This window comes from Bubalus kerabau, chromosome 9 (genome assembly GCF_029407905.1).
Source record: "Bubalus kerabau isolate K-KA32 ecotype Philippines breed swamp buffalo chromosome 9, PCC_UOA_SB_1v2, whole genome shotgun sequence".
In the NCBI taxonomy this organism is placed as follows: domain Eukaryota; kingdom Metazoa; phylum Chordata; class Mammalia; order Artiodactyla; family Bovidae; genus Bubalus; species Bubalus kerabau.
The window spans coordinates 97,695,336-97,711,274 of NC_073632.1; the positions used below are offsets into that span (position 1 = coordinate 97,695,336).

A 15,939-nucleotide genomic window follows, 5' to 3' on the forward strand; every position below is an offset into this window, starting at 1 on the left:
TGTGAGATAGAAGGAAAAAAATGAAGTGTCAGTCTTTGTTCCTTAGAAGAATTCTTATTATTGTTAAAATTTTGGAAAAGAGTATGTCTTCTAGACATTAAGTTATGTATAAGGTCACATAGGTAGTGAGGAGCTGAGTCCTGATCCAACACAATCCTATGTCACTGGTGGCCACATAGAATAATCTATAGTGTCCCAAAAATCTCCCCAAGAATCCAACCACACCCTGCCTCAATACCATGCTGCCTATTATATATAAGAGTAACTAACAGGCTTCAGCATGGAAATGTTAAATATTGTCAATTATGGACCAACATTGAATGGAACTGATGTTTATGTGAATGACATTCTTTAGTTCACTGAGCTACAGAATATCATTTCAATTATTTGGACTTTCCAGTTTTAAAAAAAAATTTTTTTCCCAGCCAATTTGTTAGAAAGTAAAGTTCAGTGCATGCTAAGTCACTTCAGTCATGTCTGACTCTTTGTGACCCTAAGGACTATAGTCAACCAGGCTCCTCTGTCTGTGGGATTCTCCAGGCAAGAATACTAGAGTGGGTTCCATGCCCTCCTCCAGGGGATCTTCCTGACTCAGGGCTTGAACCCACACCTCTTATGTCTCTTGCATTGGAGGCGCATTCTTTACCACTCGTGTCACCTGGGAATTCTCATAAAATTCATAAACACAAAGGCTTTTGATGCAGAAAGATGCGGATTCAAATCCAGATTCCACTTCTTATTAACTATGCCACTTGGAGCATGAGACATGAACATTCAAAAGTCCCATTTCATCAATGAAACAATGTGAGAACACCCAGCCCATAGGGTCATGTTTAAGATGGAAGATGACACATGTAAAGCACTTGGCACATGGAAAATATCCAACATCCTCTAATTATTAAAACTACTGAACTATGAATATCTTAAACCTCTTTTGGAATAGTTTAGGTGACAAATACATATCTTTCATCAGGGAACAAGAATATCAGGAAATATTCATTAAAGCCCGCTATATTTATAGAGTTATTAGCAATCTTACAAATAATTTTGCGAGACACATTACAAAACAGTTTAAAATTACCAGCTCAGTGAATGTCTATTTATGAAGTAGGTAGAAAGTACTGATTTTTTATCATTAATCATAATTCTTTAGCTACATATGCTTCATGTGAGAAGTTCAAAGAGAATTATTAACATCTTTGTGTTGGAACATTAACCTGGTGAAACAGTCTCATTAGGCATTTCAATCTAATTGGCTGTCCTTAAATAGCAAGAACAAAGATGGATCCTGAATAATTACCTACTGAGCTCAGAGTGTATCATTTGACATGACTAAACCAGAAAATATACATGTATATCTGCATTTAATATTTGTAGGACTAATGTAAATGCTCAAAGTTAAAAAGAAAATCAGATTTCTCATTACTTTCCAAAATCATTCAAAATGAATAAGGGAACAACATATTGTCACATATTTCACATTTTTGGACAAATGTTTCCTAGAAAATTATAGTAAATCTAGAGAAATATTTTTATTGCAAACTTGTTAAATTTTTTAAAATGCATGTTATTCATTTATTATGTAGAAAATAACATTAAAATGTAGCAAAATATATTATGGTTCTAGCATACTTCAGTAAAAATGTGATTCAATAAATATTCAGTCATGTTGGTAACAGAACCACTGAGACTAGTCAGGTTAGAAATGGGCTTATATTTTAAATGAATTAATTTATCGGTTAGAACTTCTAAATAAATACAAATGAAACAAAGGACTGAGATGTTCTATTAATTTTGTGAGCATATCTGTGTTGCTAATTAATTGAGGAGCATCTTGAAGAGAAATAAACTCCTGTTAATAATTATAATTCTCTGATTACATGTAAATGGAAACTACAGTAGGGCCTACTTCCCTCATTAATGCAGGGCTACTCGTCTATGTACATACAGGATTATCTATACTGATAGCCCAAAGTAGAAAATACTCCTCAAAAATTAAGTTCTTACAGGTTCACAGACAAAATTTTACTTTTCCTAGGCATACACAGGAAGTAATGAAACTCACAGCATGGCCATAAACAAGGCATGCTTGAACTAATCTAAAAAAAAAAAAAATTAGTTCCCACTGAACAAGTGAGAATTGTCAACTACTCATGATTGGATTTTAGAAAGCTTAAAATGTTTAAGTATTTTAAGTCAGCTTCAGTAGTGAGCTCACAATCAGTTGTATGCAATACAAAAACTTTCTTTTTTTTAAGCAAGAAAGCTCATCAAAATTGGTTCAACATGATTAAAGCTGCAAAACATTTTATACTCCAAAGAATACAGGTGTATATTTCAGATTGCTGTGAAAAGCTCACAGATTTACATTAAACCCATTTTACACACTGGTAACTTAAGGTTTAAATTCAAGTTAAAAGTAACAATGTCCAATAAACTGGAAGGTATTAGATACTAAACCCAGGGTACCTCTGACCTCTGTCAGAGCCTCGGGGAGACTTACGATGTAGTTTTGCAGAAGTAGCTCCACTGAGTCTCTGCCCCCATACTTGATGATCCAAGACTTCAGCTTTGACTCTGCAAGAACCAGCAGTGAAAGCAGACGGTACTTTAATTCTAGAAATTCCATTTTCATTAAGTGTAGCTCTGATGTGGAGGAAACAAAATGAAACCTAGAAACAAAACACCAGAGAATTTACAGAATGTAACTAATAGTAACAGAACGGGGCTTACTTAACCTGTTACACGTCAGTATTAAATAAAATGCAGGCACAAGGTCTTCTAAACTCTGGCTGATCAATTACTCTCAGGAAAGCTGGTTCGGTTTCTAGCTCTGGGTTTAAAGGCAAATCACGATTGATTGAAGTCTTTGATTTAGTTCTTTCTCCTGCCAAGATCGCTCTCATCTGTTTCTTTTAGAAGCTGTTTTTGCAATATTACATAATGTTCCTCACAGTACTGAATAAAAATACAGCCTCTGAAGAAACCATTTCTGTGATTTTTTCAGGCTGTGGGTACATGCTGGTTTATTCTTTTTAACTAATCATATATTAGAATGTTGGCATTCTCAGCATATGCTATGGGAACCCAGTTTTTATGTACCAAATGCAAGTATCTAGGTAAAAAAAAAAAAAAAATTAACTCAGAAAGAAAAGACATGGGAAAAAAAAGCATCCACCGAGCCTTTTAACTACACTTCATTCAAAATCAGACATTCTCTTACCTCTCGGCCATGTCCTCTAATTGATCAGGCGGCACTGGGATCCCGTTCACAGACCTGGTTCGGTAGATTTCATGGAATGCTCTTTTGTGGGCATCTGTGTTTTGAAGCAGATCCTAAGATACAATTTTTTTAAAAAAATAAAAAATGAAGAAACATGTTCACAGGAAGCTAAGCAGCATAATTTCCAGCCTGCACGGATGAGTCAATGTATTCAACAATTTGATGGTGCTGCCGCAGCCATACGCGGCTTGCTGCGGAGCACAGGCTTTTACCTTGTACAGGAGCCTGGGTGCTTGTCCATAAGGCCCTGTGCTAGAGCCGTAGCTAATAATTATGGCATCTTTTAAACACACATGACACTTGCACAGCAATGCATTCAGACATTTTAAAGGCACATGGTCCAAAGGAAGATGTAGTTAGTGCTATAAACGATAAATGTTAGCATTTTTCTTTTTCCCTGATTTTGAATCTATTGGTTTTCCAAAGCTTAAAACTAGGTACAACTAGTTTAACCCTTTAAAGGTAAAACTAAAAATATTAAATTCTCTATTTTATTCTGAGTGTGTGCAGGCTACCCTAAAGTTATGCTTGCTTGCCATCTTAAAGTAAATCAATTGCATTACCACATATTATGAAAACACTCTTATGGTTAGAAGATTTCAAACAAGCACAGGGAATGTCCCATAGATATCACAGTGGGAAGAGTAAATGTGATGTTTATAAAGATTCTGTCTAGATTGTACAGAACTCCAAAAACTTTTAATAATGTATTTAGATTTGTTTTCTGAGTTTTTCATTGTCAGAAGATATATTTATATGAAGATTCACATGTCCTTCACAATTCCTAGCTAATTTCTCACATAAAAGCAAAGAAGGAGACAAGTGAAAACAGATTCATGCCATATTTTCTAGAGCTTAGGTGGTTTCTCAATAGCAGAGTAAATAGCCAACAGATTGTCACTCACTAAAAAATAAGATACGTTAACCTACCAGAATGAATTAGAAAAATCAACACTCTTTTGGGACTTCCCTGGTGGTCCAGTGGCTAAGACCCTGCACATCCAATGCAGGGGGCCTGGGTTCAATCCCTGGTCAGAGAACTAGATCCCCATTGCAACAACTAAAGGTCCTGCATATCACACCAGAGACCAAAGATCCTATGTGCTGCAACTAAGACCTGATGTGCCAAATAAAAACATATATATATATTTTAAATTAATTAACTAATAGTGTTTCACACTAAGATTTAGTAGATTAATCGGAGAAAATAGAAGCAAGAAAACAGCCTAAAACATAAGACACTTGATGCTAAGTCGCTTCAGTCATGTCCGACTCTGTGTGACCCCATAGACGGCAGCCCACCAGGCTCCGCCATCCCTGGGATTCTCCAGGCAAGAACACTGGAGTGGGTTGCCATTTCCTTCTCCAATGCATGAAAGAGAAAAGTGAAAGTGAAGTCGCTCAGTCGTGTCTGACTCTTAGCGACCTCATGGACTGCAGCCTACCAGGCTCCTCTGTCCATGGATTTTCCAGGCAAGAGAACTGGAGTGGGGTGCCATTGCCTTCTCCGAAGACACTTGATAGACAGGTACAAATGAAGGCTTTCATATATAAATTAAGATGCTAAAGTCATACATGTTTGTTAACATAAAGGATTAATTTTCTTTTCCTTCAGAGGATGTTATTTGTTACATTGTAGAAAAAATTCCAGCCCCAAACTATTTCTATCTTGATATGTACTTGCTATTATCACCTTCTGAGGTGCTCTGAGTCTGTAGGTAATGGCACAGATATTCACAAGTTCCCTGTTCCCAGTGGGAGGGCACCACAGACATCTCAGAGCTGATCCCAGAGAACAGCGGACCATCCTAGAGTAGCTATTGCTTGAGTATTTCAATCACTTGTCTGCCTCCTTCTTAACCTGTAGACACAGTTCTATAGCTTATATCTTGACCAAAACTCCCCCAAATGACTTCAGGGCAAGTTTAGAGCTACCACCACTCCCACCTCTTATTTGTTGTGTGTGACTACATGTTAATGTGTGGGTGGGAGTCTGTGACTCTACTGGAATTTCCAAATGTCCAGTTGTCTTCCGAGAAGCTTTCCCTGTTGTAGTTTTCTATATCTAATGACTTGAAAAAAATCTTGACAAGAAATCAAAACAAACAAAAACATTTTTAAACGTGACCAAAGAATACAGATGCTGTGATGCTGCTGGGTCCTCTGAAAGGCTGTCTCACTACAAAGCAACCAGATGCTGAGCACAGCGTATGACTTTAGTTCACTAGTGGGCTCACAGGAAGTAAGTGAAACCTTTAAGTCTCCCATTTTCAGTAAAACATGACCCAAAACTGAATCACAGACCTATGAACAAAATCATTGAAAAAGCTGATTGTCCACCTCATTAGAACTGATTCAAATGTATTCTTTTTAATGGCTGAGTAATACTGCATTGTGTATATGTACCACAGCTGGTGCACTAGGATGACCCAGAGGGATGGCATGGGGAGGGAGGTGGAAGGGGTTCAGGTTGGGGAACACATGTACACCCGTGGCAGATTCATGTTGATGTAGGGCAAAACCAATACAACATTGTAATTAGCCTCCAATTAAAATAAATAAATAAATACATATATATATATATATATATATATATAAAAGCTGATTGTCCTGGACAAATATCAATACCGCGCAAGTCTTGGAACTTGAATAATGTGAGAAATATTGAAAGTGATAACTCAACAGTTAGCTAGAACCCTCCAAGAGAGCTGATGTGTCCCTGGTTGATAGCAAATGCAAACACAAAATGAAGAATGCAAATATCGCCAAACACAGGAGACACGCTACCATGAGTGAGAACCAGCAGAAACAATACATTCACAGTGGTAGAAAAATGTAAGTAATTTAATACTTGACAATAACAGTTTGCAAGTTAGAAGAGTAGGACCCGGTTAAAGTGTTCTTAATTCCTTATATGGATTAAAAGGAGGTCAAGACATTGATTTTCAATTTCATTAAGTATCTATGGTATAATTTCAAGGACAATCACATTACACAACTACAGTTTATAACTTGAAGACAGTTTGAGGGAAAACATGGAATAAGAAAAATAGGGAAGCAAATCAACAATGACAACAAAACCCCTCAATCAAACATTTTAAAGCAATTTTCCTCCCCTTAAAAAATTTTTAAAAAATTCCTTCAATCAACTTATAAACAGGAAGAATGCAGGGGAAAAAGAAAGAAAGAAAAAGTAGGGCAAATAGAAATAAATGGTAGAAACAAATTCAGATATATCAGTAATTATAAATAAATGTGAATGGAATATATATTTCCTTATGGAAAGTGAGAGATTGTCAGATTAGACAAACAGAATAGAACTATCTGCTTTTTAAAAGAGATATTCCTGAACATTAAGAACAAGGATAGGTTGAAATTAATACAATAGAAAACAACAAGCCAGGAAAATTCTAATAAAAGAAGTCTCATATGTGTGCATCAATATCAGACAAATAGACTCCAGAACAGAAGTCTTTACAAGTTATTAACTGCTTAATTAATTATTGTTTTCTTGGGCTCCAAAATCACTGTGGATGGTGACTGTAGCCATGAAATTAAAAGATGCTTCCTACTTGGAAGAAAAGCGATGACAAACCTAGACAGCATATTAAAAAGCAGAGCCAACAATTTTGCTCTAAAATTAATTGTATATCCTAGAATTTTGTTTGAGAATTAATTGTATATCCTAACAAGTATCTATTGAATAAAACTAGACTTCCCATAAATCTATTGAAAATTTGATCATCCCATGCAGTTCAGTTCAGTTCAGTTGCTCAGTCGTGTCTGACTCTTTGTGACCCCGTGGACTGCAGCACGCCTGGCCTCCCTGTCCATCAACAATTCCCAGAGTTTACTCAAACTCATGTCCATTGAGTCAGTGATGCCATCCAACCATATCATCCTCTGTTATTCCCCTTCTCCTCCAGCCTTCAACCTTTCCCAGAATCAGTTCAGTTCAGTTCAGTCGCTCAGTCGTGTCCGACTCTTTGTGACCCCATGAATAGCAGCACACCAGGCCTCCCTGTCCATCACCATCTCCTGGAGTTCACTCAAACTCATGCTCATAGAGTCAGTGATGCCATCCAGCCATCTCATCCTCTGTCGTCCCCTTTTCCTCTTGCCCCCAATCCCTCCCAGCATCAGAGTCTTTTCCAATGAGTCAACTCTGCATGAGGTGGCCAAAGTACTGGAGTTTCAGCTTTAGCGTCGTTCCTTCCAAAGAACACCCAGGGCTGATCTCTTTTAGAATGGACTGGTTGGGTCTCCTTGCAGTCCAAGGGACTCTCAAGAGTCTTCTCCAACACCACAGTTCAAAAGCATCAATTCTTCGGCGCTCAGCTTTCTTCATAGTCCGACTCTCGCATCTATACATGACCACACTGGAAAAACCATAGCCTTGACTAAATGGACCTTTATTGGCAAAGTAATGTCTCTGCTTTTCAATATGCTATCTGGGTTGGTCATAACTTTTCTTCCAAGGAGTAAGCGTCAGGGTCTTTTCAAATGAGTCAGTTCTTCCCATCAGGTGGCCAAAGTACTGGAGTTTCAGCTTCAACATCAGTCCTTCCAATGAATGCCCAGGACTGACCTCCTTTAGGATGGACTGGTTGAATCTCCTTGCAGTCCAAGGGACTCTCAAGAGTCTCCAACACCACAGTCAAAAGCATCAATTCTTCAGCACTCAGCTCTTTTTATAGTTCAACTCTCACATCCATACATGACCACTGGAAAAACCATAGCTTTGACCAGATAGACATTTGTTGGCAAAGTAATGTCTCTGCTTTTTAATAAGCTGTCTAGGTTGGTCATAGTTTTTCTTCCAAGGAGTAAGTGTCTTTTAATTTCATGGCTGTAGTCACCATCTGCAGTGATTTTGGAGCCCAAAAAATAAAGTCTGTCACTGTTTCCACTGTTCCCCCAGCTATTTGCCATGAAGTGATGAGACCAGATGCCATGATCTTTTTTTTCTGAATGTTGAGCTTTAAGCCAGCTTTTTCACTCTCCTCTTTCACTTTCAACAAGAGGCTCTTTAGTTCTTCTTTGCTTTCTGCCATAAGGGTGGTGTCATCTGCATATCTGAGGTTATTGGTATTTTTCCCAGCAATCTTCATTCCAGCTTGTGCTTCATCCAGCCCAGAGTTTCTTATGATGTACTCTGCATATAAGTTAAATAAGCAGGGTGACAATATACAGCCTTGACGTACTCCTTTCCTGATTTGGAACCAGTCTGTTGTTCCATGTCCAGTTCTAACTGTTACTTCCTGATCTACATACAGATTTCTCAGGAGGCAGGTCAGGTGATCTGTTATTCCCATCTCTTTCAGAATTTTCCAGTTTGTTGTGATCCACACAGTCAAAAGATTTGGCATAGTCAGTAAGCAGAAGTAGATGTTTTTCTGGAACTCTTTCGCTTTTTCTATGATCCAGCGGATGTTGGCTATTTGATCTCTGGTTCCTCTGCCTTTTATAAATCCAGCTTGAACATCTGGAAGTTCACGGTTCATGTACTGTTGAAGCCTGGCTTGGAGAATTTTGAGCATGACTTAGCTACTGTGTGAGATGAGTGCAATTGTGGGGTAGTTTGAGCATTCTTTGGCATTGCCTTTCTTTGGGATTGGAATGAAAACTGACCTTTTCCAGGCCTGTGGCCAACTGCTGAGTTTTCCAAATTTGCTGACATATTGAGTGCAGAACTTTCAGCATCATCTTTTAGGATTGGAAATAGCTCAACTAGAATTCCATCACCTCCACTAACTTTGTTCGTAGTGATGCTTCCTAAGGCCCACTTGACTTTGCATTCCAGGATGTCTGGCTCTAGGTCAGTGATCATACCATCGTGATTATCTGTGTCATGAAGATCTTTTTTGTATGTGTATTCTTGCCACCTCTTCTTGATATTTTCTGCTTCTGTTAGGTCTATACCATTTCTGTCCTTTATTGTGCCCATCTTTGCATGAAATGTTCCCTTGGTATCTCTAATTTTCTTGAAGAGATCTCTAGTCTTTCCCATTCTATTGCTTTCCTCTATTTCTTTGCATTGATCGCTGAGGAAGGCTTTCTTATCTCTCCTTGCTAGTCTTTGGAACTCTGCATTTAAATGGGTGTATCTTCCCTTTTCTCTTTTGTCTTTCACTTTTATTCTTTCATAGCTGTTTGTAAGGCCTCCTCAGACAGCCATTTTGCCTTTTTGCATTTCTGTTTCATGGGGATGGTCTTGATCACTGCCTCCTGTACAATGTCATGAACCTTCATCCATAGATCTTCAGGCACTCTTGTCTATCAGATCTAATCCTTTGAATCTATTTGTCACTTCCACTGTATAGTCATAATGGATTTGATTTAGGTCATACCTGAATGATCTAGTGGTTTTCCCCACTTTCTTCAATTTAAGTCTGAATTTGGCAATAAGGGGTTCATGATCTGAGCCACAGTCAGCTCCTGGTCTTGTTTTTGCTGACTGTATAGAGTTTTTCCATCTTTGGCTGCAAAGAATATAATCAATCTGATTATGGTGTTGACCATCTGGTGATGTCCATGTGTAGAGTCTTCTCTTATGTTGTTGGAAGAGGGTATTTGCTATGACCAGTGTAATCTCTTGGCAAAACTCTGTTAGCCTTTGTCCTGCTTCATACTGTACTCCAAGGCCAAATTTGCCCATTACTCCAGGTATTTCTTGACTTCCTACTTTTGCATTCCAGTCCTCTATAATGAAAGGGACATCTTTTTGGGTGTTAGTTCTAGAAGGTCTTGTAGGTCTTCACAGAACCATTCAACTTCAGCATCTTCAGCATTATCGGTCAGGGCATAGACTTGGATTACTGTGATATTGAATGGTTTGCCTTGGAAATGAACAGAGATCATTCCCACAGAAGAGCATCCCACTATGCTTCTTTATACTGCTAATCTAGATACTGTTAAGTTCCAATCACTTCATAGCAAATAGATGGGGAAAAGTGGAAACTGACAGGTTTTCTTTTCTTGGGCTCCAATATCACTGCAGATGGTGACTGCAACCATGAAATTAAAAGATGTTTGCTCGTTGGAAGAAAAGCTATGACAAACCTAAACAGTGTATTAAAAAGCAGAGATATCACTTTACTGACAAAGGTCAATATAGTCAAATCTATGGTTTTTTCAGTACTCATGTGTGGATGTGAGACCTGAAACATCAAGAAGGCCGAGAAACAAAGAACTGATGCTTTCCATCTGTGTTGCTGGATAATAATCTTGAGAGTCTCTTGGATTGCAAGGAGATCAAACTAGTCAATCTTAAAGGATATCAACGCTGAATATTCATTGGAAGGACTGATGCTGAAAGTGAAGCTCTGATACTTTGGCCACCTTATGTGAAGAGTTGATTTACTGGAAAAGACCCTGATGCTAGGAAAGATAGAAGGCAAGAGGAGATAGGGGCAACAGAGGATAAGATGGTTGGATGGCATCACTGACTCAATGGACACGAGTTTGAGCAAACTCTGGGAGATAGTGAAGGACAGGGAAGCCTGCCGTGCTGCAGTTATGTGGTCACAGAGAGTCGGACATGACTTTGTGACTGAACAACAGTAACTATAAGCACTGAAGCTTACTTACTACTGGATTCCCTCAGGGCTCAGCTCTTGACTAATTTTCTGTCTATACTTATTTAAGTCTCCAAGCTTTTAACTTCCCTTTATATACCAAGGACTCTGAACATCTGGCCCCCTCCTGTCTCATCTCCCGCTACCCACTCCGCATATTTGCTGGGGCGTGAAACAGTCTCACACTTACCTTCCCCCAGACTGAACTCCATCTTTCCTCCCAAACCTGCTTCATTGCCTTTCCATCTCAACTGATGGAAACTCCATTTTTCCAACTGCTTGGTTGAAAAATCATAGTGTCATTTATGACTCCCCTTCCTTCATAATCCATATCTAATGCTAAACATTCTCTTTGTTCTGCCCTTGAAATATATTCAGAATCTATTTCTTACCATCTCTATAGCTGTGACCTTTGTTCAAGCCACTCTACCTGGATCATTGAAATTGTTTCTCTCACTTCTCCCCTCTTTGACCAGTCTAAGCCATATGCTCACACAGCACCAGAATGATGCTGCTAAAAGAGGGATTCTGTCATTTCTCTGGTAAGAAAGTAGATGGGAAAAGATCATTAGGATATATCAGAGAAAATTAAGGATGCTGAAAGTGCATTTAAGGAATGTGACAAAGTGCATGGAAACAAAACTGGGGGAAAATGGAGGCTTAACTACAGGCACAAGAATATTTTGAATAATTTTGTGTCAATAATTTTGAAAACTTAGTCAAAGGAACAAATTCTCAGAAAGTATGATTAGCATTATTGACCCAATCACAATTTTGAAAGCCTGAATATTTATAAAACCATTTTTAGAGGCTTTTTTTTTTTTAACAAGAGTAAAAAACAAACAATAATCATTGCTCTTACAGAGTTGAGATTACACTGTAGGAGATCAAGCAATAAATAAGATAATTAAATTAGCATTTGAGATGAAGATAATGCTAAAGAGAAAAACTGAATAGGGAACAGGAAAAGGATGTTGTCCTTTCAAAGAGGTGGCCAAGAGAGGATTGACTAAAAGGTGACCTTTCAGTAAAGGCCCAAGGAGATGAGGAAGAATGCCTGGAAAATATCAGGCAAAGAGACAAGAACATTCCAGAAATGTTGGCAAGGGCAAAGGCCTTTGAGTAGGAACACACTTGCATGTTTGAAGTTCTCTTTTCAGTGTGGTTTCACTGACTCCCCTGCTTAAAATTGCAACACCACCTTACCTTCCTTGTCCTTCTATCTTCTATTCTAATATAAAATGCCTTTATTTATCATATTTATTATTTCTTAATTGCCTCCTCCTATGAAAAGGCAAGTTATATTAGGGTAGAAGTTTTGTCTGTTTTACTTATGGGTATATCACAAATGCCTAGAACACTACTTTACACATAGAAAGAGTTCAATAAGTATTTGTTGAAAGAGAAGGAAAGACCATTTTAGGACCATATGGTCCTGTTCAAAATTACCATAAAATATCTGGTTTATGCCAAAAGGTCCTTGATAATTGGTCATATCTGGTCCTATCCAAAATGTCCATAGAGACATTTGGTCCACATCAAAAGGTCCTTGATATTTGGCCCTGTCCTAAACTATTTGTTCTATGAACCAAATACACTCATGGACATTTTGGACCAAATGTGGGCTAACGGAAAACACTGGAAAGAACAGAAAAAAAAAATTAAGAAACCAAATGGATAAAGTAGTTCAGAGTCTAAAATGCTTCCAATAAAGGTAAAATGAGGACTGAAAACTGACCACTGAGCGAGGAGCAAAAAGCACCCTCATGAACCTGCCATGGCTAGACGGGCAAGGGAAAACACGATTGGAATGGGTTCTAGAAAGGATGAGATTTCAGATAGTACTTTCAAAGGACTTCACTTTTGTAAAAGAAAGAAAACAATGGACAGTAGCTCACTATATACATTATCCAGGATATGGGAGCAACCTGAATGTCCATCAACAGAGGAATCGATAAAGATGTAGTGCGTATACACGATGGGATATTACTCTCTGCCTCTGCTGTGAAAAGGAACAAAACTGGGTAATTTGTAGAGATGTAGAGGGACCTAAAGACTGTCATACAGAGTGAAGAAAGCCAAAAAGAGAAAAACAAATACTGTATATTCATGCATATATGTAGAATCTGAAAAAATTGGTATAGATGATCTTATCTACAAAGCAGAAAATAGAGATACAGATGTAAAGAGCAAACATATAGATACCAAGGGGGAAGGGAAGGAATGGGATGAATTGGGAGATTGTGATTGACATATATACACTATTGAGCCTCTGTATAAGATTGATAACTAATGAGAAACTACTGTATAGCACAGGGAACTGTATCCATTGGTCTGTGATGACCCGAGTGGGAAGGAAATCTAAAGAAGAGGGGATACATGCATATGTATAGCAGGTTCACTTTGCTGTACAGAAACTAACACGACATTGTAAAGCAACTATACCCCAATAAAATTTTTTTTAAAAAATGGACAATAGCTGAAAGGAGGGGTATGGTTAAGAAAGAGGGTATTAAGAATAATGACACTATATTTCATGTGGGTGGGAAAAATCCAGCAGAGAAAGAGAGAGAAAAAATAAAGAAGCAAAGTACTACAGGAATTATCTTCTGGAACAGAGCTGGGAGGATGGGATCCACTGTACATGTGGAGGGGCTGGCCTTAGCTCGGAGCACAGATGGTTCGTCCATAGTAACAGGAGAGGAGACGGAGTATTCGGTCACAGATGCGTGTAGGTGGGTTGATGTGGTCGTGGGAGCTTGCGGAAATTCTTTTTTGACTGCTTCTATTTTCTCAGAGAAATAGGAAGCGGTGTCATCAGCTAAGAGTAAGGATGAAGGAGGAGGTGTGGAAGGTTTGAGGAGAAAAGGTATAAAATAGTTGTCCCAGAAATGCAGAGGGAAGAGAGTCCAAAAATGCCTTTAGAGTGCCGGGGAGCATTAAAGGCCCACTTGGGTTAGTCAGCATGCCTGGGGGTGTGTTTATCTCCAACCACAGTCAACTGCATGAACGTAGGCAGGAGCTGGGCTGAGAGCTGGCTTTAACCAAAAAGTCACTTGGTGGATCAGATGGTAAAGAGTCTGCCTTCAATTCAGGAAACCTGGGTTCAATCCCTGGCTCAGGAAATCCCCTGGAGAAGGGAATGACAACCCACTCCAATATTCTTGCCCAGAGAATTCCATGGACAGAGGAGCCTGATGGGCTACAGTCTATGGGGTTGCAAAGAGTTGGACATGACTGAGAAACTAACACTTTCACTTTTTCTTGTTTAACCAGGAGAGAAGAACAAAGTGAGACCTGGTTGTTGGTTTATCTTCCACATATACAGTTAACCCCCACCATGACTCAGTAAATGAGATACACAAATTCAACTGCACAAAATGCAGGGTTGCATTAACGAGATGTTAGTGAAAAACACAGCATTTTAAGTTAGGACTGTACTATCACAAGACACACAGGAAGAGTATTAGAACTTACACAAAGCACAAAACATGCAATGAGAAAATAAAGTCGCAAATGGCTGAGAGATCAAGGCCTAATCCCACCACTTTCTAAGGCCACTAGTAACCCCTCCCCCCACCCTGATCCTCACTTTTTTTTAAATTTAATTTAATTTTATTTTTTAACTTTACAATTGTATTGGTTTTGCCATATATCAACATGAATCCACCACAGGTATACACGTGTTCCCCAACCTGAACACGTGTATCCTGTTCTCCCTCCTCCCTCCCCATACCATTCCTCTGGGTCGTCCCAGTGCACCAGCCCCAAGCATCCAGTATCGTGCATCAAACCTGGACTGGCGACTCATTTCATATATGATATTATACATGTTTCAATGCCATTCTCCCAAATCATCCCACCCTCTCCCTCTCCTTACTTCTTAAGCACCAGGACGTAAGAACTTGGTGACCTGGTTTGCCTTCCTGTGAGAATGGGGGAGGAAAAGAGGTCTGGAGCCAATGGCCAATTACACTATTATGTAAATACACACTGTCTATGGCCTTATATTTTCAAAGACAACAATACAGCACGAGAAATAACAAAAGTAAATGCAGATGAAAAAATAACACAGAGCTATTGGAGAACAACTCGGGAAATGAATCTACTGGGATTGTCATAACAAGTACAGAAGAGGGAAATGCAAATCAAAGAATTTCTAGGAAAATGGGGACAGCTCCGAACCAGAATGAATGGGTGCCTGGGAGACCTGAGTCAGCGCAAGTCCCAGACTATACTAGTGAAACAAGGGTATTATCAGTTAGCTGTTAATAAATAATAAATTGTAACCTGCTGAAGCTCCAATACCTTGACCACCTGATGCCAAGAGCTGACTCACTGGAAAAGACCCTGATACTGGGAAAGATTGAGGGTAAGAGAAGGGGGTGACAGAGGATAAGATGATTGGATGGCATCATTGATTCAATGGACATGAGTTTGAGCAAGCTCCAGGAAATGGTGAAGGACAGGGGAGCCTGGCGTGCTGCAGACAGTGGAGTCACAGAGAGTCAGACACGACTTAGCAACTGATCAACAGCAAGGTAGGTACCTTCACTGATCAGGTTTGCTTTAATAAAATTTGTAGGTCCTCCAACTATCACACAACCTTAACAAAAAGATGTTGGCCAAGCTGAATTTAGGAACTTGGAGTCAGCTGTGTCCAGTTTGAGCTCCAGCTGGTTAAGACTGGTTAGGTCCACTGACCCTCCATCTGACCATGGGTGAGTGTCCGCATGGTGACCTTTTGATGTCAGAGGGCCCAAAACTCCACCCTCTGATCACACTGATGCCACATTTTCGGAACACGGAGCCCATGAAGACATCTGTGGCTTAGTTACATCTGCAGAGAACGAGGATCACCTCACCCGTTTCTTATCTCCAGTGACCTTTCCCATGTTCAGCTTTATCCCATAAATACTCAGAACCCCTCACCTTCAGGGAGATGGACTGAAATTTGTTCTCTCATCTCCTCAATTGGCTGCCTTGTGAATAAACCCTTTCTCTGCTGCAAATCTTAGTGTCTCAGCCTTTGACTCGCTGAGTAATGGGCAAACAAACCTGATTTGGTAACACTAGAAC

General features: G+C 39.1%; 1 protein-coding gene across 16 annotated transcripts in view; it reads right to left on the bottom strand.

The window, feature by feature from the left end:
• SYNE1 (spectrin repeat containing nuclear envelope protein 1) overlaps positions 1-15,939 on the bottom strand; it is a 495,794-nt gene that overhangs the window by 337,992 nt on the left and 141,863 nt on the right. For 15 of the 16 annotated variants that reach the window (XM_055536003.1, XM_055535999.1, XM_055535996.1 and 12 more), the window contains 2 exons: positions 3,224-3,336; positions 2,504-2,672 (listed from right to left, as the gene is read on the bottom strand). In XM_055536003.1, the coding sequence (XP_055391978.1) occupies positions 2,504-2,672; positions 3,224-3,336 (282 nt within the window). Of the gene's footprint in view, positions 1-2,503; positions 2,673-2,738; positions 3,014-3,223; positions 3,337-15,939 lie in introns of those variants that run through there. The other variant, XM_055536009.1, reaches the window with a different exon arrangement.